Raw genomic sequence first — 20,890 nt, 5'->3', positions numbered from 1 at the left:
AGAAAAAAAGTGAGGGCAGACGAGGCAGGAGAGGACACAGCAGCTGTGGCCTTGACAATTACAGAAAGTTTGCCTCTTCCTGTGTCTATTGCTTGGAAGAGAAGCTTTCATCACACAAACAAAGAAGAGAGATGTCACCGAGAAGTTAATCAGTTCTTCTCTGCCCCCAGACAGAGTTTCTCGACTTGTCATGCAAATCCATGATGAAGCCGAAATAAAAAAAAAAGCCAAATCAATCCAACTCAGAAAATTATACTGCAGTAAAACTGGAAGAGTTTGAAAATATCTCATATATAAACCTAAACTCTTGTGCAAGAATCAATTATCTTTGGAAGGCTGTGTGCTTGGAACAAAGATGTATGCTTCTCCGTTCAGAGGAATGGGATTTAATTAGACTGCGTGGATGCTGGCAACATTTCCTCATTTCATCCAGAAGGTGAAGAGTAGAAAGTTCTCGGCGTTGACTTTTTGAATAATTAAAATCGTGGGTTTGTGTGGTTTCCAGTGTCTCAAAGTTTCATAAGCACTGAATGCTTCAGAAGACATTTCTAATTTGACGCTTCAGTAGTGATACGTGGTGGCAGATTTCTCGTATCAGCACAGGAATGCTCAGCACAAAGATGGGAAATGGTGGTGTATAATTTTCTTCAGAGTGACATGAAGGATGCTACAATGTCTGTAATTTGCTTCTCAGACTCATACACCAGCTTGAAGACCAGCCCCTTATTGACCATCTGTATCTGCTTTATTTCTAATCACTCACTCAACTTGTTTTCTTCTGGGAAAAAATGTGTGTTTGATTTGTGTCTGTTCTGAAACTTCAAATTTCATCATGACCAGAATAAAAACAGTGTGATCATGTCAAGGTGAAGCCATGCAGAAAAAAAAGGGCACGCATACAGTACATTATTCATTGCGCCTAGCGAGCTCTTCACATATGTATATTGATATAGTTTTTATTGAATTATGTATGAAACATTAATTTTTCAAAAGCTAAGAATAAGGTGCAATCCATGATAACAGCAGGTCATATAACCATATAAACAAAGGCTTTTCAAAAATTCAGTTACAATATATTTGTAATGACACGTGCAAATAATCTAATTTATTGACTTGTTTTTTGTATTAACATAAACTGAAGGTGCAGAGAAATGATTGATGATGAAATCAGCTCAAGTGTTGGATTTGAGTCGTCTTTGAACAAAATACCTTCAACTCCTCTGGGAGGACAGAGATTAGGAGAGAGATTTAAATAGATCTCTAGAAACAGAGTGAGAAAATAATCTGAATTTGAATTTACTTCTGTAATCTGTATAGAGCTTCTACATCGACCGTATTTAAAGACTTAGTTTGGAATAAACTGAAAAAAGGTGAAGTAAAGTGAAATTGTAGTTAAACCAACGGGGAAAAAACAAAAAAACGGGAAAGTCTGAACAGAAAGTTCCAAAGTTCTCCAAGAAATAGTAGTGTAGTAAAGTATTGTTCAAAATGAAAACTTTACAACCTTTGTCCTTTCTTTGTACAATTTACATTATATATTTTTACAATGGGTTTACTGTGTTTCTACCAAAATCATTTTAACAATTGTATGATATCTAAATAACAGTAGAACAATACTGTAATATTACAAGACTAAAATCATTCTTAATCAAGCAAAGACGATCAGCAGCAACCTCCGACAAAATGAGAAACACGGAGCATTTTGTGAAGTTATATTCTGTTTTGGGCTTCACAAATAAAAGGAAATACTTAATTGCTTGGCAAATCAGCGCCACATTAGCATCTTTAGCATCAGGACTTTGAAAAGACGTGCAAGAAACTGAGTTTGTTCGGAAGAAATAATCACACTTAACGAAAATCATCTCTTTTGTGAAGGAGTAAATGGCTGGTAAATTTCTAAGTAAGTTTTTCCTTATTTGTGAAGCCCATGTGACGTTGAAAATGTTACAAGCTGGACCTCATGATTTTGAGTAATGTAGTTGCATCTTTTACATCATCATTCTCATTTTCATTCAAAAAGTATTTATAGATCAAGACAATAAGTAATTGAAAATGATACTTTGGCACATATTTAGGCTTTAATATTGCACCTCCTGCAATTTAATAATTGCAGTGGGATGTTTTGCGATTTCAATAACATTTCGACATTAAAGCCTCACCTTGATCAAAAGTGTTTTGCACTTGTTAGTAACATGTGGTTGTGTTACTTCTCAGACTCTGATGTGGTGAGCTTCGATGGCCACAGCAGCCTTCTCTACAGGTTGAGCCCCAGGCTGAGGCAGATGTTCAGGGAGAGCGTCTCTCTGAAATTTAAAACCCTGAGGAACTCCGGAACACTGCTTCACGCAGAGGGCAGGAACGAGCACAGCCTCACCCTGGAGTTAGAGAGAGGAAAGCTTCTGTTCATCCTCCGCAAAGGTAAAACTCTGCAATACACACAAAAGTCACAGTTGCTCAAGGTCGTCGAAGCTATTCCTGCAGAATGACTCTGAGAGGCAGGGGATTATGTCACCGAGCCAAGAGTTTACAGCCTGTGATAACATGCACTTCATTAGATGGCGCTTGTGTCTCTATAAGCTGTGAGGCTTCCAAACTGTGGTGGCTGTTTTACTGCACTCACAGAAATGTACTGCTTCTGATATCATCATGGTGTTTGCTGACCAGTAGCTTCTGTTATTTGTGTTGGTACTGGGATACACTACATGTAGTCCAGAGTAAGCCTTGTACTGTAGTTATATTATTATATTAAGAGTAAAAAAAAAAAAAAGAAATAACCTTGTTCGGTTACAAAACGTAAGATTAAAGATGAAGGAAGATTAAAATCAGATTAAAGGAAGAGAAGTGAAACTGTACAAGAGTGAGCCAAAAAAACAAACAATGCATCACTGAATTCAGACTCAAGGCTTAACAATAAGAGGAGAAATAAGCTATTAATATCAGAGGACTGCTTTGGTGTTTTAGTGCATAACAAGAAGAGATTAGGAAGAAAGATTTACACTTTTTGTAAAACAGGACGCATCTCCTCTATGTTTGTACTCTTGTTCTTCCCTTTCTAGTCCCTTCCCTGCCTCTTTTGTTGCTTTCGTCACATTCCTCTTCGCCCCTCTGGCCTCTGCTCTCACATCCGTCTTCTGATATTCTTACTTTTATAGATCTTCACGTTATCTCCACACTTTGAATCTGCCGTTGCAGAGTTGTCTGACTCCCTGTCGTTATACGTCCGGTTTTCAAATTGCCTCAAACTTGATTCTCCGTCATGTTCCCTCTTCCTCTCTGTGATGTAAAAACTGTACGGTACATGTTGTGCATACTCAATTACTCAACGTACAGTGCAATCTCATCCTTTGTAAATATTAGATGAGTTTCCATATGTACCGTAAGACTCAGAAATAGCACATACAGTGTCTACAGTCTATGAACCCATGGGCAGCTGTGTTTCTTTACCCTGTGTGACATTAAAAATGCAAATGTGTTTTTTTTTTTTCTAAATTGAGGATACATTGTGCTTCTAAAACCAACTTTTTCTATTCAACCCATCCTGTTGCTGTGATTATTCTACATGTACACTAAGCAGCTTCAGCAGCATTTAACCAAACACATAACAGTTTATATGAACCACTTGCATGAATTACAAAAAAGCTTATTATTTATTTAAACTTTTCACCAGGAAGTCGCATTGAGATTAAAAACCCCATTTACAAGTGAGGCCTCGGCAGGGTCCGTTAAAAGGATTATACATATATATCATACATACTTGGACAAACAAGTTAACAACAACAAAATACAAATCATATACTGTTGATACATTAGCACAAGGCAGTAATATTTAGGCATAAATTCATAGATCAATGAATTAAAGCAACTGCAGTTAGCAGTGACTACTTTCAGTGTACAGATGTAAATTATGCACTGAAATTATGCTGATGTTCATGTAAGTTTCCTTTCAACTTGGAAACATCTTTGCACAAGGATTCTATCCGGAGTAAAGTGTGAAAGACGGACGTCATCAATGAGTTTAACTTATGACCCGAAGGAAATAGGCTCATATTCATCTCAATGGAGGCTGATGGGCGACGCCTCTGACGCTCAGAGTTTCATGTCGCTGTCGAAATAAAAGAAGATTGATTTGTGTTTGTCGTTAAAGTGCCCGGAGGTTCAATTCCTGCAGCAACCCTCAGTCACATCAGATCACGTCACACTGGCACCAGAACACAAAAATCACTCATGGTCTCTTGCAAATAAAAGTATTTGAATTATTCCCATCGTGTCTACTGTAGATTGGAAAACAGACTGTTGCCGAGTGCAGACGATGACTCACAGATACAGTGTGTCAGCTCAGCTGCGACAGTGAATGTCAGGCTGCCTGCTGTGTCCAATACTGCACTTTTGACTTACCCTGTTATTCTACTCCATCTATTGAGATTTATAGGGCGGTTTCTGTGTTGGGCTCGGCCTGACGGCATTGTAAATAAACAGTTTAGCCTTCATCCGAGAAGCACCGCGCTGGTGTCATGCAGAGCCCGCTGTGCTTAATTACAGTCCACAGCTCAGTCATTTCAGCAGCACCTGAAGGTCCTGCTCACACCTGGTGTTAACTTGTGCCGGGAGTGACAGGTCACATGCTCCTTTTGCACCGGTCAAACACCTGATAACATGAGGCTTTTGTCTGCAATGGGAGTGGATGCAAACAAATGACTGCAGTAGACACAGATTATGATCAGCTCCAACACTGATTTCCTGTAATGACATGTACAATATGTAATATATATAGTATTATAATACTAATAATAATAATAATAACAATAATAATGTATACATACATTTCTCTCTGGCAAAAGGAAAGCAGTCACTTGATTTTTAAAGTGGGTTTACTCATGTCTTCCAATAACTTACACATGGAAAAGATAAATCAGGGCTGCAGCGATTAATTAAAGGCCTTTATTCTTATTGCATTATTATATTGTAGCATCAAAGTGTCCAACCCCTAAACCACAGCTTGTATGAAACTGAGAAGGCATCTAAACTGGAACTCTTTTGTTTCTTAAATCAACATTTAAAACAATGTTGATTTAAGAAACAAAAACATTTGCACATTAGACTTATTGTACTTCTTTTGATTTGAAAAAATCAAATATATCTAAAAGTGAGATTCATAAGGTTACCTCCTTTACATTTGTTTGATTTCCGATGAAGAAACACTGTTTAAAGTTGATTTGCGTTGTTAATATGAACTTAAAAACTACTGTGAATAGCAAATGAATATCAATTGTAAACGTTTGATTAACTATTGAACTTTTGCAATGAATCACCACTCAGAACAAGCTGGAGTTTTCTTTATATTTATTTCTTGTTCTAGTCAGTTTTTGACGTCAATTTTCATTAAATTAAAAAACCGCAGCGTCTGTTATGAGCAGATTCGTGTTGACTGATTGCGTGCACCATTTCAATTATCGAAGCTGTGCAGAGAATAATGAAAATGTGGCAACAATTACAGCAGTCTACCATCTGATAAAACCTGTCAATGTCTTCACACAAAATTATACTGAGAGTCGCGGTGAGGAGCTGTAACGCAGCAGCAGCCGCAGCAGCAGACAGATGATTATTTGGTAATATTGCCTTGGGGAGTTTCTTTTTTTAATGATCAAACACAAGAGCCCACACTGTAAAAAGCCATTGATTTGAGCTTCTCGGGTCATAAAGCAGGAGAAGTTTACATAGTTCCTTGAAGAAATCTGCATGAATCCTGGAGGAAAGTCACTGAAAATGAAGACGACCCCAGTAAAACCATAATGATTGTGGAGATCACAGAGGCAAACTCCCACAAGTGCTTTGGAAGTAGTAAAGACACAAAGAGCACTTAGTGAACAAACATTATCAGTGTAGGTAATGGATCTCTTCAGCTAGTAAAGCTAATTGGAATTTAAACAAAAGCATATACGACTTTCGGCTATAGCACAATCTGCACCTTTTTACAGCGAACTCGTTTTTAAAACACTTCAAAAAAGCATCTTTTTTGTGTTTCTGGTAAATTCATTGTTCTTCGCCGCAGATTTAGTTCTTAGCCCGGAGATCCGACAGACGTGATGGATGTATTTCTTCTTTCAAACATTTGATACAAGTTTATTTCTTGAACACTGAAAACTGCCATGTTTAAAATGCTTGTCAACCGCTTGCACTTCTCATGCCTCCTGATCCTCTTCTGGCGTGTTGTTGCATATCTTGACACAGAACTTTCACCTTCAGCACGGGAGGATTATGTGAGCGAGCCTTTGAATGTCATACAAATATAAACAGAGGATAGAACATAAAATCATTTTTTACAAGAAAGAAATACATCCTCAGGCATTTCCCTGTTCACCTGACACCAGGGTGCTCGTTCAGGGCAAACGAATATAAAGAAATCTCTTTTTGTTAGATTGTGTAAACTGTACCTCAAGGCAAAGCTAATACTCCACTTTGATTTTGTTGAAATTAAAGTGATTAAACTTGAATATTTCACATTTATTAATACTATTGTGCCCTAACCCTGAGGCTTAACATTTAATCTATCTGGTATTTCCTACAATAGCTAATATTCTGAAGCTTATTTAAGTCCAGAAATGTATTTACCAGTGTATCTCTGAAAAATGTTATGGTTTAAATATTATTATTATTATTGTTATTGTTATTGTTATTTTCATTATTATTATTATTATTATTATCATTATCATAATTATTATTATTATTATTATTATTATTATTATTATTATTATTATCATCATTATCATTATTATTATTATTATTATTATTATTATCATTATCATTATCATTATTATTATTATTATTATTATTATTATTATTATCATTATTATTATTATTATTATTATTATTATTATCATTATTATTATTATTATTGTTATTATTATTATTATTATCATAATTATTATTATTAATAATAAAATAAAACATGTTTTGAGTCACTGTTCACATCCATCAGTTATGAAAGTTGGAATGCTTCAGTTAGTACCAAGTGATATAACATTGTCAGGGATCATCTTCAGTATCGGTAACATTTTGCGACTCGGTGTACGCCTTTCTTTTTCTCCGTCCCAGACTCTACACTCTCCCTCTGCTGTGCCAAGTGTCTGTCTGATGAATCAATAATGATTGATGTCTCAGCATGTCCATCTCCTTTTTTTTTGCGTCCTTTCTTCTCCAATGCAGACATTGTTTTCTCATTTTAAACAAAGTCAAATTCACATTTGATTAATACATATTTCACACAGCTAAAACTCCACACACAAAAGGCCAACACTATAACAAATAAAGAAAACTTGATGTATTTGCTGTCATCGTGAACCTATTCCGTTTACATAAATTAAGAACAAATACAAATTATTAACTTTCTCATTCATTCATTCATTCATCCAACCTCCATTTCCTTCTTTCGTTCCAGGCCAGGTTTCCTCTCCTGACAGTCAGCATCTGGTGTCTCTGGGCAGCCTGTTAGATGATCAACACTGGCACCATGTCGCAGTGGAGCATCATAGTGATCACCTCAACTTCACTGTGGACAAAAACACAGTGTGGCTGCAGATCCCAGCGAGTTTCAGCCACTGGAACCATGATCAGGTGTGTATGTGTGTGTACAGGTAGTCCTTATGTTGTGGGGACCTACATCTGTTTACACAGTCACATTATGGGGACTCGTATTGAAGACATTTTATTTAGACCTCACTTCTTTGAAGGAATACTTCAATATACATTAAGCTTTGTATTACTAGAATACCGTTATTTATTTTTTTTAATGTGTTTCCATCCCTCAGTTCCCTCTGATTAGAAAAATATCTTTATTTCTCGTCCTCAAAAAACGTCCTCAGAATGCGCCATTTGAGGCAGGAAACTATACATTTCTACTTTGGCACGTTTTAGACCGGGACCAGGGACCTCACCCCTAGAATGTAAACACGGTGTCCACCTACCATCTGTGCTGTGATGGTGTCCTGCAGGGGACATATTCTCTCCCACCACTTCCACTGGGTCAAGGGGACATCCAAGGACAAAGCGGGTTTCTTTAATCAGTCTGTCCAGCCTCTTCCTGTCCGCAGCTGAGATGATACTGCCCCAGCAGTCCACGCCAAAAAAAGATGGCTGACGACTGAGTCATAGAAGGTCTTCAGGAGTTCTCCCTGCACTCCAAAAGACCTTTAGTCTCCTCCACTCTGACTCTTCCTGTAAAGTGCAGCAGCATAATTAGACCAGTCCAGTTCATGTTTATGTGAACACCCAGGTATTTATAAGATGTTACCATCTCAATGTCCATTTCCTGGATGTTCATCGGTGTTGAATGGAGGATGAGGTTTTGAAATAGTTCAGACTCTTGCTCTCAGTGTAAACATGCTTAATGAGAATACATTTGAAGACCAAATGTGACGAAGCTTGAGTCTGTAATCAGTAAAACATTTTTCCTCTTCACATTCCTGACATCATCAACAAATAAAGTTATCTAAAAAGAAAAGCTGACGTACCGTAACTGATGTGTTTACCTGTGTGGATACATTTTAGTGTATTCAAACAGGTGAATCATGATGCATCTCCCTCCTCCACATGGATTCAGGCACTGTGTCTTTCTTCTTTTTTACGTTGCATTGTAGCCTGCTATTACAGGTCTTCCAAATTTGCATTGCAGTGGATTTTTTTCTCATTTTTTTTAATAAACAACTTTATTTATTGATGGCTATCTGGGCAAGAAGTTGGTTTCAATGAATAATATATTTCAGAAACAAATTACAGACTCAAACCTTAAGGTGTTGAATGCAGGCCAACAAAAGACTTGCCTCTTGCATTCACACACGTACGCCTTCTTTTCTTTGACTCTCTGTGTTTTTATCTGTTCATGTTTTTCGTAAACAGATGATTGTGGGATCAGACCGGGTTCTCAGCTCGTGGAGGTCTGTCGGGTCGAACAGAAATTTCTGTGGCTGTTTGGAAAACATCATTTACAACGGCGTGAACCTGGTAGACCTCGCTAAACAGAGAGACCAGCGTGTCACTGTGAAGGTAAACAGGCTCTCAATGTTCAGCAGGAAAGTGTATTTGTGTCTGTTTAATACCACATGTCGACACACACATGTTTGGTGGATGCGTCCAGCTTGATTTGCTGGTGTATCTGTTATGTTTATGGTCTTATGACGAGAACAAGTGCTCGTGTTTGTAGCACATGAGGGTTCCCTGGTTCAACCAGGATTCTTCATGTGTGGAGTTTGCATGTTCTGCAGTGTTTGCAAAGATTCTTTCAGGTCACTCGGGACTTCTTTCCACAGTGCAAAAACATGCTGATTGTGGTTAGGTTAATCAAAAACTCTAGGTGTGAGTATGAGTTTGAATTGGCCCAACTCTCCCTCACCTCAGAGGATTGATATTTCAGTCAATGTGAGAATGTGAAAAAAAAAACAGTGGGGTAAAAAAATGACTGAGTAAAGACTGAAACAGGTTCTCTGTTTTTTTGTTTTAAATATGACTCGATGACACACTGGACTAACTCCTCCTCATATAGTTTACTGACATAATAACCTTCAGCGCCGGCTCCCACACTGGCGCTTTCGGGATAGATGTCTTTGTCCTGAAAATGTGTCCTCTCTACCTCAATTCAAAAACACACAGAAAAGCTCTGCTACTTCATTTAAAATTCTTCAAGATGGGGGATGACGTTGAGAAGAAGAAGAATAGACTAAAGAGGAGACTGCAGGTACCACTGATAAAAAAGAGGGAAATAATTAGAGCAGGACTGCAGATAAACCAGCTCTGTTTGTGGACAGCATGTTGTACAACTGCAACCAAAATGGTAAAAAAAAAAAGTCACTTCTCTGCATTTGATAGAAAAAGTGTTCATTTTAATATTCTGTATAAACACTGAGGAACAGCGACGTTTAGAAAACCTAAAGAAAGATCAGAAATATGAGAATGAAAATTGTAGATCTGATTGTTATTAATGATGATGTTATTATTCTGCCTCAGTTTAGTCTTCATGAACAGAAACAATGTAACAGACCACGATGGTGGTCAGAGTGCCGTCACAGGACGTCTGACGCAAGAATCAAGCCGAACAAGGAACTGTAGATCATTTAAAAATACTTAACAAAAAACGTGGGTTAATCTCCAACAAATACCAGGGAAATGTCTAAAATCTCAATATTTAACAGAAAAGTCTGGTGTATTTAGCTATCAACAGTGTGTGTGTCACGTGTAAAATAAAGTCGCGGCAGTTTCATGCAGCCACGCAGTGTTGACTCCGCCCACGTTGAGTAGGTGCTATTTGTAGTGGAAAACCAACCTAAACCGTGCCGTGCCGAGGTGAGGCGAGCTGGGACCATAGGTGGATAAGGGGCTTATGAGACCTGACTGAGGGAGCATTTATGTGTATACAGTGGCAGTGCAGGAGCTGGTCACCAGGCGAAACAACATGTAAACACAGCGATACTGAGAGACATGTGGAGCTAATTGACTTAAAGCTGTATTTTGTGAACTCGTTTTACATTTGTTGTTACATTGTTGATTTATTTAAATGTTTTATTGTTTATAGTTAAAAGTCCCACAAGAGTATTTGGTCATGAAATGTAATTATTTAGCAGGGTAAATAAATGTATATGTTACGTTTAATGTACACAATGCTCCCACACAGGCGTGAGCACATCCTCCCCATTCTGACCTCTGGACAATAGTACAAATACTGTACTTTGGAACAACATACTTTTACTCTTAATTGCACGCAAGCTTTGATGAATAGACCAGAATTATAAAATAATTATTATAAGTCTGTCTGGATTTAGGTGCAAAATGATAAATTCCGGTTTCCTGAAGTCCAACTTGTTTCATTGTGGGTTGTTTTTTTTCTTTCTGGCTTTTTGTTTATCAAGAGGACAATTGGCTTTGTATTTTAGCTTACACTTAAAGATTTACTGCATAAACATTGTCCCTTACTGTTGCATAAAATGAAAATTGCATAAAACACAATGGTATGAAGCACTTTTTTGTTAAAACATCCTTCTTACTGTAAAAGGTTATAATGGGGACACATACAGAATTGTTTGTCATTGTGTTTGCGTAAATGAATATACAGTTTGCATGCTTGTGGATAGTGTCAAGCTCATGGACAACACCGCTGCATCTTTGTGCCTCTCTACTCTGCAGTTTGCATTACTTTAACTACCCCGCAAAGAGCTTTTAGAGTTGATCATGTGTCTGCGTGTTGCAAACTCCACTGAAAATAGAAACTCAATATTCCCAATGGGTTGTAACATATCACTGTTGCTGCCCCAGCAGTGGATTTACTCTAATTACCACTTCACAAAACTATGAGCCTGCACAGAGATGGCCAACTTCTCCCCGTTATCTCCTTCTCTCTTTTTCTGTCTCTCAGTCTTGACTCTGTGACATTAGGAAGCTGTTGGGTGACATTGATGTCTTAATTTTGAGCTATTATCATTCTGTGAATACTGTCATGCTCTTTAAGGAGACTCACTGATGAGATTTTTGCGCATGAGGGCACTGCTTCGCAAATTAATTTATATGCTTCATCGTGTTTTCCCTGTTTTCATATAAATAATTACGTATATTTTCCCCTCTCCTTTCGTTATCTATCTCAGGGCAACGTGACCTTTTCCTGTGTTGAACCCATTTTTGTTGCCATGACGTTCACTGGCCCCCAGAGCTTCCTGTGGTTACCAAGAGTGACCGAGGCGTGGACGATGGGCATGACAGTGGGGCTTCAGTTTCGTACGTGGAACAAGGCGGGGCTACTGCTGACCTTTGAACTTCCACACCAAGGCGGTGCAGCCTGGCTGTACCTGAGCAAAGCTGTGGTGTATCTGCAGATCCACAAGCCTGGCAGGGCTCCACTGGAGCTTAACACAGGTCAGAATGAACTCTAACTTCTAACTAGAACCACCTTGTCTCCATTATGTGTGCGGTTAAATCCAATCCTGGTATATTGGTATTCACAGATTCAAAAGCATGGATGCAACAAAGCAGTACATGACTTTTTATCCATCCATCCATCTTCTACGACTTTATCCTCCACATGAGGGTCGCGGCGGGTGCTGAGCCAGTCTCAGCTGACATAGGGTGAAAAGCAGGGTACACCATGGACGGACTGCCAGCATGAGTTTTTAATTCAATTCAATTTAATTCCATTCAATTAATTTGTATAGCACCAAATCACAGCATACATTATCTCAAGGCACTGTACATAGTCAGGCAGAAACCTTTACAATATTAAAGAGAGAAGAGAAACCCAACAATTCACAGCAAGACCTGTTGGGGTGAAAGGGAAAATGGGGGACAGAGGGGAGGAAAGGGAGAAAAAGGACTCGGTTTTTAGTCCATTAACTTGGTATCAAGAGGAATATGTTGGTTTATACAGGCTGGTGCCAATGGCAGGTGACATAGGACAAAAGGCAGGCTACACCCTGGAAAGGTTGCCATATCACAGGGCCACATAAAGACAAACAACCATTCATTCTCACACCTACGGTCAATTTAGAGTGTCCGATTTGCCTAATCCTCAAATCTGCATGTTTTTGGACTGTGGGAGGAAAATGGAGAACCCAAAGAAAACCCACGCACACACGGGGAGAACTCCATGCAGAAAGGTACTTGTTCAGACCAGGTTGCAAACCTGGGTCTTCTTGCTGCAAAGGCAAGCTTGCTAAAAGTTTTAAATAATTGCTGAAATTAAAAAAAAGAAAAAAAAAAAAGAAGAAAGAAAAAAAGTTAGCAGCTCCAAGAACACTGTCATGTTGCTGAGTCTGACCTTCCAATTTCCACATTCATCAAAAGTCTTCTCTTTGTGTAATATATTCAAATGTGATGTTTAATTTTAATATTGATATTTTAATTAGGAAATGTTTATTTGTAAATACAACGTAGGGCTTCTCAGTCATGGCCAAAGATGACATCTGAACAATCGCATCATAATTGTCATACTTCTATTTAAAGCTACAAAAAGTCTGCACATACTGATATACTGATATTAGCTTTAGACCCACTCAGCATGTTCTCGGACAGTCAGAGTCTGTGTGTCCTCAGGTTCAGCTCTGAATGACGGTCAGTGGCACTCTGTGCTGCTGATCTCCAGACGAGGACATCTGACGATCTCTGTGGACGGAGATGAAGGAACCACTGCTCATGCAAGTCCCGCGTTTGATGTCACCTCAGCTCAACTCGTCTTTGGTGGTAAGGAAAAAAAAAATGCATAAAAAAAACACATGAACACATAAATTATGTTTTTTATATAGTAAATTGTGACGTGAATGTTAGGTTTTTCTAGGATCAGGACATCATGGTTTCCTCTCATGCACAGGTTGCCCCACTGATGGGAGCAGCCAGGAGTGTATGAACCCCTTCAAGGTTTTCCAGGGCTGCATGCGTCTGCTGACTGTGGACCACCAACAAGTGGATTTGATCAAGGTGCAGCAGAGGCTGATCGGGAACTACAGCCACCTGCTGATTGACATGTGTGGCATCATTGACAGGTCAGACTTAAAAGCACCATGTGTTGAGTTTGTGTTCAACACATGATGCTGTAATGTTGTCAAATGTCTCTCTCTCTGTGAATCTCCCTCTGAACCATCTGCAATCTGTTTCCTGGGTAATAGGCTTAGATTTGGATAATGTGCCATCTGAGGACTGGATAAAGAAGTAATTATGGGCACCGTTTCTGTGTTTCCTCACCAGGAAAACAACAGCATTATTCTTTGGGGTATTTGGCATCATATAAGGTCAGACTTCTCTAACCTGGCTGAAATGTGTTTCCTTTGTTTCTTTAAAATGTGATTTATATTTGAAAGAAAGCTGTGATCCAGAAGACACACAAACATGCACATTGCATTTGGATCAGGGACCAGTCTCTCTCTCTCTCGCGCTCTTTTCTCTCAGTGTTTTATTAGCTTGGCACTGACTGTTGCTTTTTCCCCAATGGGCGTGTTTCGAAAAGTCATGGTAATTTATGTTTCAAAGATTATGTGAGTGGATGGATATTATTGGCATGTTTGGAAAAGGGTTTTCTGTTTGGATGATTTTCTTTCTCCTTCTGCTCGCCAAACGATCATCATCAACACCATTTTTAGTTTTGTGGAGTTCAGTTCTCCAATGATCCCCGATCCTTTAATGAATTGTAGGGAAGACAAAAAAACAAACATCTCTCTTCATCATCACTTACGTCATCAACCATAAATCTCTGAATGTGAACAATTAAATCATTCTCAACAACACTTGCAAGTGAGGGTTTTACAAATCAGATGGTTGCCTCGGGCCCCGAGCTGCGAGACCCCTCTTTAATATGATCAACTGGCTACTTACAGGAGATGGTAATGACCTTGTGAGACCCCCATGCCACCAGCTTGCTACTTTGAGCTTCATAATGTATGAGCAGTAGCGTATACTTACGCTTCACTGAGTCAAAAAAAGAACAGGTGGACAAGTGGCAGGATGAGATAAAAGGTAGGCAGCAGAGAAACTCAGATTCTGTTTGCCAAAGTCCCTTAAAACACCTCTTAATTATTTGCATCCATGTATCTATATTACTCATCCTTTGAGGGATATACATATATAAAAGATGGATATACAGTTTAAAAATATCTGCGACACTGAGGACATTTTGGTGTCGTCAAATACTGGAGAAGACACAACCTCCTCAGAACATGACATTAGACCTTTTTCCCCAATGATTAGAGACCATTTGTAAATGGCATACCCATTAATTATCCACAGTGCAGCTTTTCTTTCAATAAAAGGTTGGGTTGGAAAATTGATTTCCACCTCTCCAGCCACTGACCCTCTACCCTGGTGATATGTGCTGGCTTGGCTGATTGTATTTTTCCATGGACTCTTGGGGAAAAGAAATGATTTCCTATATAATGCCATATTGACTATATAATATATCAATATTATTGAATATAATTTAAAAGCACACAGCAGTGGAGTTAATATTGTCCCTGCCTCCCTCTCAACCTACTTTCAGATAAAAAGAAATTGGTGTTTAAACCAAACTTTGCTATCTGTCAGGTCTGCTGACTAAGGTCTTTTCTGTAGCTGTGAATTTTCCTGTGACTTCAAGATTAAACATACATGCTGTGCGCTCTCTCTCTCTCTCAGTTTCTCTGCAGTCACAATCCACTGGCCTCATTTACCCTTCCTAATATTGTTACCCAGTCCCTTCCTCCACTCCTCCTTCCTGTCTTGTTTTGCTCGTCATTCCCCGCTCCACTCTGACACAACGCTGACACAAAACAAAAACTCAAGCTGACATGAGCAGAATTTGCACAAATGTGTATCACTGTGTATGTGCAATTTCAAATAAGTTGGCAAAAATAATAATACACTTATAATATAAAACAAACACACGGCTGACAAACAGGGAAACGTTTCTTCTCAAAGCTTTTTCCCATCCACTCCTTCTAGAAATGTGTTTTAGATCACATGGACATTTTGGATTATCCTTTCCTCAACTGTTTTCATAAAAATATGTGAGATTTCACTTCACACTGCTTTACACTGTACATGCATTTAGGCATTCGGTGTTGTGCTCTGATGCACTGTGACAGCTGTTGCAACATTACGTAAAAAGTTGGATCATAAACATGATAAAATGTGTTAATATTAGCAGAGATTGTCTCAGGTCATCTCTCTCATATGAAATGAGTGCTTTTCCACCCATGCTCATCAGGAGGGGCTGTCAAAGTCCAGCGCAACTTATGTGTCTGCGCCATTTAATAAAAATAAAATCACACAAAAAGAGCCATTGATGTGCAGTGGGCGACATAGTATACTTTTTATTAAGGCGATAAAAGAGGCACTAGAGCCATAAACAGACAGCAGTTAAATATTTTATGTAGTGAAAAGTGATTTGTTGGGTTGATGGCAGTGAATCAGCATTTAAGAACATTTACCTTTGTCTTCAGTGATCTGTGTCAAATATGCTTTGTTGTGTTTGTTTTTATTTTCTTTCACCATCCGAATATCAGTATGTCTTCTATCTAATCACGTTAAGATCTCAGACTAACCAATGTTCTTGTTTATTTTGGAACCTCTGTTGTAGAATGAATGCTCTTTCTTCAAACATCTACGATGCTGGCATGTTGTTTGTTGTTCGCCCTCGTCCTCCTCCTCCACCACAGCACACAACAGCAGATGTGATCACATCTTGTGAGAAAAGAAATGTTTGTCATTGTGGTGATAAGGTGGTTCTGACATGATTCAGTGGCAGATAACCAGATAAGATAACCTCCACATGAAGGTTGGCATAGGGCTAAAGGCAGCATACACCCTAGACAGGTCGCCAGTCCATAACGGGGCCACACATAGAGACAAACAACCATCCACTCTCACCTATGATCAATTTAGAGTGTTTTTGGACTGTGGGAGGAAAACCAGAGAACCTGCAGAAAACCCACGTACATACTGGGAGAGCATGCAAACTCCATGCAGAAAGACTTGTTCTGACTGTGAAGGTCGTGAACATGGGTGTTCTGCTGCAAAGGCAGGAGTGCTAACCACTACACCAACCGTGTGCCCCAACCACAGTCCCCCTTCATACATAAACAAGTGTCAGCCAAGCGTTCCATGCATGTTCTTTCAACCTCTTTTGACCAAAACAAGAGAGAAATAGAGGGAGCCACCAACTGGACTGGAACTCATTTATGTCACACAGACCCTAAAGGGACGCACATTGGTTTATTATTAACCTGGATCGCGGAAACATCAGGTTGACTGAGCTACTACACACGTGTCAAGATGAGAAAACAAGAAAATAACCTTCCACATGCAGTGTCTATTTTGGAAGAGCACAATAACACAGCAAAAGGGAGTTAATGAAGGGACGCTTGGATCTGATGGGAGAGAGACCAGGTGTTTCCTAGAGTATGGGAGAAATGTGTTATCATGCATTGGAAATGTATGTTCAAAAGTTAAAAGGGAGAACGTCAGCCTAGGATGTGAAGACCGGGAACTTCTGGAACTGGAGCAATGACCAATTGTGATCAGAGGGTTGGCGTTATATTTTACGATTACCAATATAGGACAAATGACATGTATGCAATTGGTGATGTCAGACAGGCTTTAAAATGTGTGGTTATGGGAAAACAAGTGCAGAGTTGTCCTAAGATTTAGCTGAAACTCTCTCTCTCTCGAGCAAACTGCAGTGATGGAACCTGATGCTTGGCTTGTGATAAAAAGTTCTCTTTGTCCTAAACAAGCCTTGTGTCAGCAAAGTCTCTTTCTGTACCATCATCTCACCACCTGTTGTAATTTAAAGAAGGAAGGCCCGGTAAACGACACACGTCGTCCTTGTTATTCACCATATACTGTATCTTTGCAAAAGTCACTGATGAGTGGTGTTCTTGTGAGTGTAGAGATATTTTTCACTCTAACACTCTGCAGGTACGTGGGTTTATCTACGACAACGATAACAGCTATTGCTATGAAGACTGAATATGGACTCTCCTCTGTCTCTCGTTCTCAGGTGCTCTCCGAATCATTGTGAACACGGAGGCAGCTGCAGTCAATCATGGAGCACCTTTCACTGCAACTGCTCCAGCACCAGCTACAGCGGAGCAACCTGTCACAGCTGTAAGGGCCTGATGCTTTGGCAATTAGATCAAGAGAATTCTATGGATTCTGTGGGAGACAACCGCTTGCTTTAATGCCAGGTCCCTGTGGACACTGTTGAAGCAGGGTGTTGAGCTGAGGTCATACTTCCTTGCTGTAATCCTTATTACACACTACCGATAACGTGTGGGTGCTGAAGAGTCCAAGCAGAAACTCATCAACACAAAGGGAGAGAATTAGAAGTATGGACAAGGGAAGAAAGAGGAGGTTAACAAAAAGGGAAAGTGACAAAGACGCACCGAATAGATGTGTCTTACGTGCATTTCACATCACTGTGCTCCCATTTTTAAGGTTCCCTCGAAATGTGACGGGCAAGTCCGTCATTCTATCCAAGATCAAACGTATAGATCCTTATCTTAGGATGTATGGTGTGCTGTTTTAAAAGCTGAAAGATAAAGATAACGGAGACCAAAACAGCTGAGGAATATAAGTATGTGGCTTTAATTGAGTTTAATAGATAAGAGTACACATATAGCACAAAATAAATGACCTTGAGACTTTTGTTTTTGGTAAAATATGTGTTATTGTGTGACCTAATTTGTTAAAAGATAACTCTGTTCTGCTACATTTCATAAGTGTATATTTTATTATAAAAGCCAGTATAGCATTTAACTTTATCTGCTTACTTACCCAGAAGGGATAAATATTACACATTATACTAATTGAATAAAACATGCGCATAATGAATTAACACACACACACACATATAAGAAAGATCATTGCTCATTGGTTCATCGTATGTGTGAATGATAATGATTCTTTTCTGTTTATCAAATCAGCTGCTAATTCACGAGTTTCATTTTTGCACACGATTTGTTCTCAACCATTTCATTTATTATGATTCATTTGTGAGTCATCAGACAAGGATCAGTCACACAAAACAATTAGCAGCCTCATTTGCATGTTACGATCCAGCATGTGTGGCCCTGACTGCACATCTTGACACCTTGGATTGTACAATATTTGACTTTGTTTTCTTCATTTCCATTGTTTATGTTAAAAAAATAAAAAGAGAGAGAATAAGTCTGACCTTAACGATGGAAACAGTATCTCTGGGAGAATGAAGTAAACATATTGATGATGATGATGATGTTTGTCTGTCTCCGTCCTCAGCGATATACGAGCAGTCCTGTGAGGCGTACAAACACAAAGGGAAAACATCAGGCTACTATTACATTGATGTGGATGGCAGTGGACCCATCGGACCACAGCTAATATACTGCAACATGACAGGTCGCTCACATGCACATCAAACAACTCCCCATGTCTAGTTTCTACCCCCTCTCTCTCTTTCATTCTGCACCAAAGAAAAATTGAATTTTCTTTTTTTTTTGTCTTCACCAGAGGACAAGACATGGATGGTAATTCAGCACAATAACACAGAGCTCACCAGAGTTCGACCATCGCAGGGGAAGACACAGCACTCGGCTCACTTTGAATATGCTTCTGAAGAGAAGCAGCTGGCGGCCATCATAAGCCAATCAGAACACTGCGAACAGGAGCTGACGTACCACTGCAGGAAGTCCCGTCTTCTCCACACGCCAGGTTATTGTGCTGATTTTCTGTGACACCGCATCATTAAACTACTCACTTTTTGGTGTTTGCAGTTCCTTACAGAGAAGAGACAGACGCACTTGTTTCATACAGGACAGAAGACACAATGTTGTCTCTCGTCTCTGAAACTCAGAGTATTGACAAATGGTGATATAGCATTTATTATCTAACTTCTTATCTGTCTTCTTTTTTAGGTTTCTTTGTAGCGTAGGCAGTTACAACCGAAAGCACCTCTGTTCTCTCTCTGTACTGCCCTGTGATGTGATTGGTCAAAGCCACCTGTGATGCTACAGATTAACTGTGTTCACACTGAATGTGATAAATCGCTGCGCGTCGATCATGCATAACGAGCGGCAGGATACATTTCTTTTGCTGAAGTTACTCGGATTGGAAGAAGAAGTGTCATAGATCTCATAATGGATGTGATGAACACATGCGATGCGTCATTTAATCACATTTGATCAAGAGAACAAACATTTAGTTGTGAGGTTGTACAGTCCAGAGTCCAGAGACGTTTCCATTTTGTTGAAAGCTTATGGTGGAATTCTTCAATTGTGTCAAAAAAAAACCTGCCTACTTTAACTTTAAAGAAAAGAGGTATTTGTATTATTAGTTATAAGTTCAGTAAGGGTTGCAAAGCTTGTGCATCATTCATAAAAGCCTTATTTTAATCTCAGTGTTAAATTTGAGATGTGTCACTTTGCCTGTATGGTTTAAGTTGATTAAAAGAACGCGTTTGTGTCTTTTTCAGATGGTTCTCTGCTCAGCTGGTGGGTGGGAGGTCTCGGTGAAGGACAGATACAAACCTATTGGGGTGGAGCTCCACCAGGCAGCCAGCAGTGTGCCTGCAGCCTGCAGGAGAACTGTGTGGACCCCAGACACCACTGCAACTGTGATGCTGACCACATGGACTGGTACTGTTTAATTACTGTTATAAACAAGGCAGCGTGATAAAGAAATGTGCTGCTACAAAACATTTGCCTTGCTGGTTTTAATTTAAAAGAACCTCTTGTTTGCAACACAGTATTGATTGTGTTTACAGTAAAGTATATTATGACTTATCTAGAAGTGAATAATGATTGATTTGTCTCCTTTGTATGACAGTTACTTACTCTTGTAATCTAGTTTCATCTCTGAAGTCCTTTCTACCATCCCTCTTCTATCCAGGGCTAATGACTCTGGCCTGTTGACACATAAGGAGAACCTACCTGTCAGAGCTCTGGTGCTGGGCGATGTCCAGCGGCCTGGCTCCGAAACCGCCTATAGGGTAGGACCTCTCCGTTGCCATGGAGACAGTAAGTCCAGTCCAGAGCCCTCAATCTCAACTCATGCATTTGTTTTCTAATGATGCACAATTTTTAAGTCCTAGCATCAGCATCGTTTTAATGCCACAAAAGCTGCATTGCAAACTCATCTAAACTTGTTTCCTTGCAGCTTCAAAACCAAGTTTAATAGGTTTCTATTTTCTTTTTTTTTGTACATTATTTTGCAGAAAACGTGTGGAACGCTGCATTTTTCGACAAGGAGACGTCATACCTCCACTTTCCCACATTTCACGCCGAGCTGAGCGCCGACATTTCCTTCCTCTTTAAAACCACTTCATCCTCTGGCGTCTTCCTAGAAAACCTGGGCATCAAAGACTTCATTCGGATCGAAATGAGTTGTAAGTAAAACCTTTCAGGTTAGATGTCTG

At 39.3% G+C, this 20,890-nt stretch overlaps 1 protein-coding gene across 1 annotated transcript in view; it reads left to right on the top strand.

Annotated features, from left to right (window-relative positions):
• Positions 1-20,890, top strand: part of LOC122781422 (contactin-associated protein-like 4) — a 62,425-nt gene that overhangs the window by 27,162 nt on the left and 14,373 nt on the right. Inside the window, exons 5-16 of the mRNA XM_044045054.1 lie at positions 2,215-2,418; positions 7,436-7,611; positions 8,893-9,039; positions 11,625-11,892; positions 13,066-13,212; positions 13,340-13,511; positions 17,498-17,604; positions 18,757-18,876; positions 18,988-19,188; positions 19,949-20,111; positions 20,365-20,492; positions 20,690-20,860. Coding sequence (XP_043900989.1) covers positions 2,215-2,418; positions 7,436-7,611; positions 8,893-9,039; positions 11,625-11,892; positions 13,066-13,212; positions 13,340-13,511; positions 17,498-17,604; positions 18,757-18,876; positions 18,988-19,188; positions 19,949-20,111; positions 20,365-20,492; positions 20,690-20,860 — 2,004 coding nt within the window. The remainder of the gene's footprint in view (positions 1-2,214; positions 2,419-7,435; positions 7,612-8,892; positions 9,040-11,624; positions 11,893-13,065; positions 13,213-13,339; positions 13,512-17,497; positions 17,605-18,756; positions 18,877-18,987; positions 19,189-19,948; positions 20,112-20,364; positions 20,493-20,689; positions 20,861-20,890) is intronic.

This window comes from Solea senegalensis, linkage group LG15 (genome assembly GCF_019176455.1).
Source record: "Solea senegalensis isolate Sse05_10M linkage group LG15, IFAPA_SoseM_1, whole genome shotgun sequence".
Lineage (NCBI taxonomy): Eukaryota > Metazoa > Chordata > Actinopteri > Pleuronectiformes > Soleidae > Solea > Solea senegalensis.
This window is presented reverse-complemented; position numbering and strand designations above follow the sequence as displayed.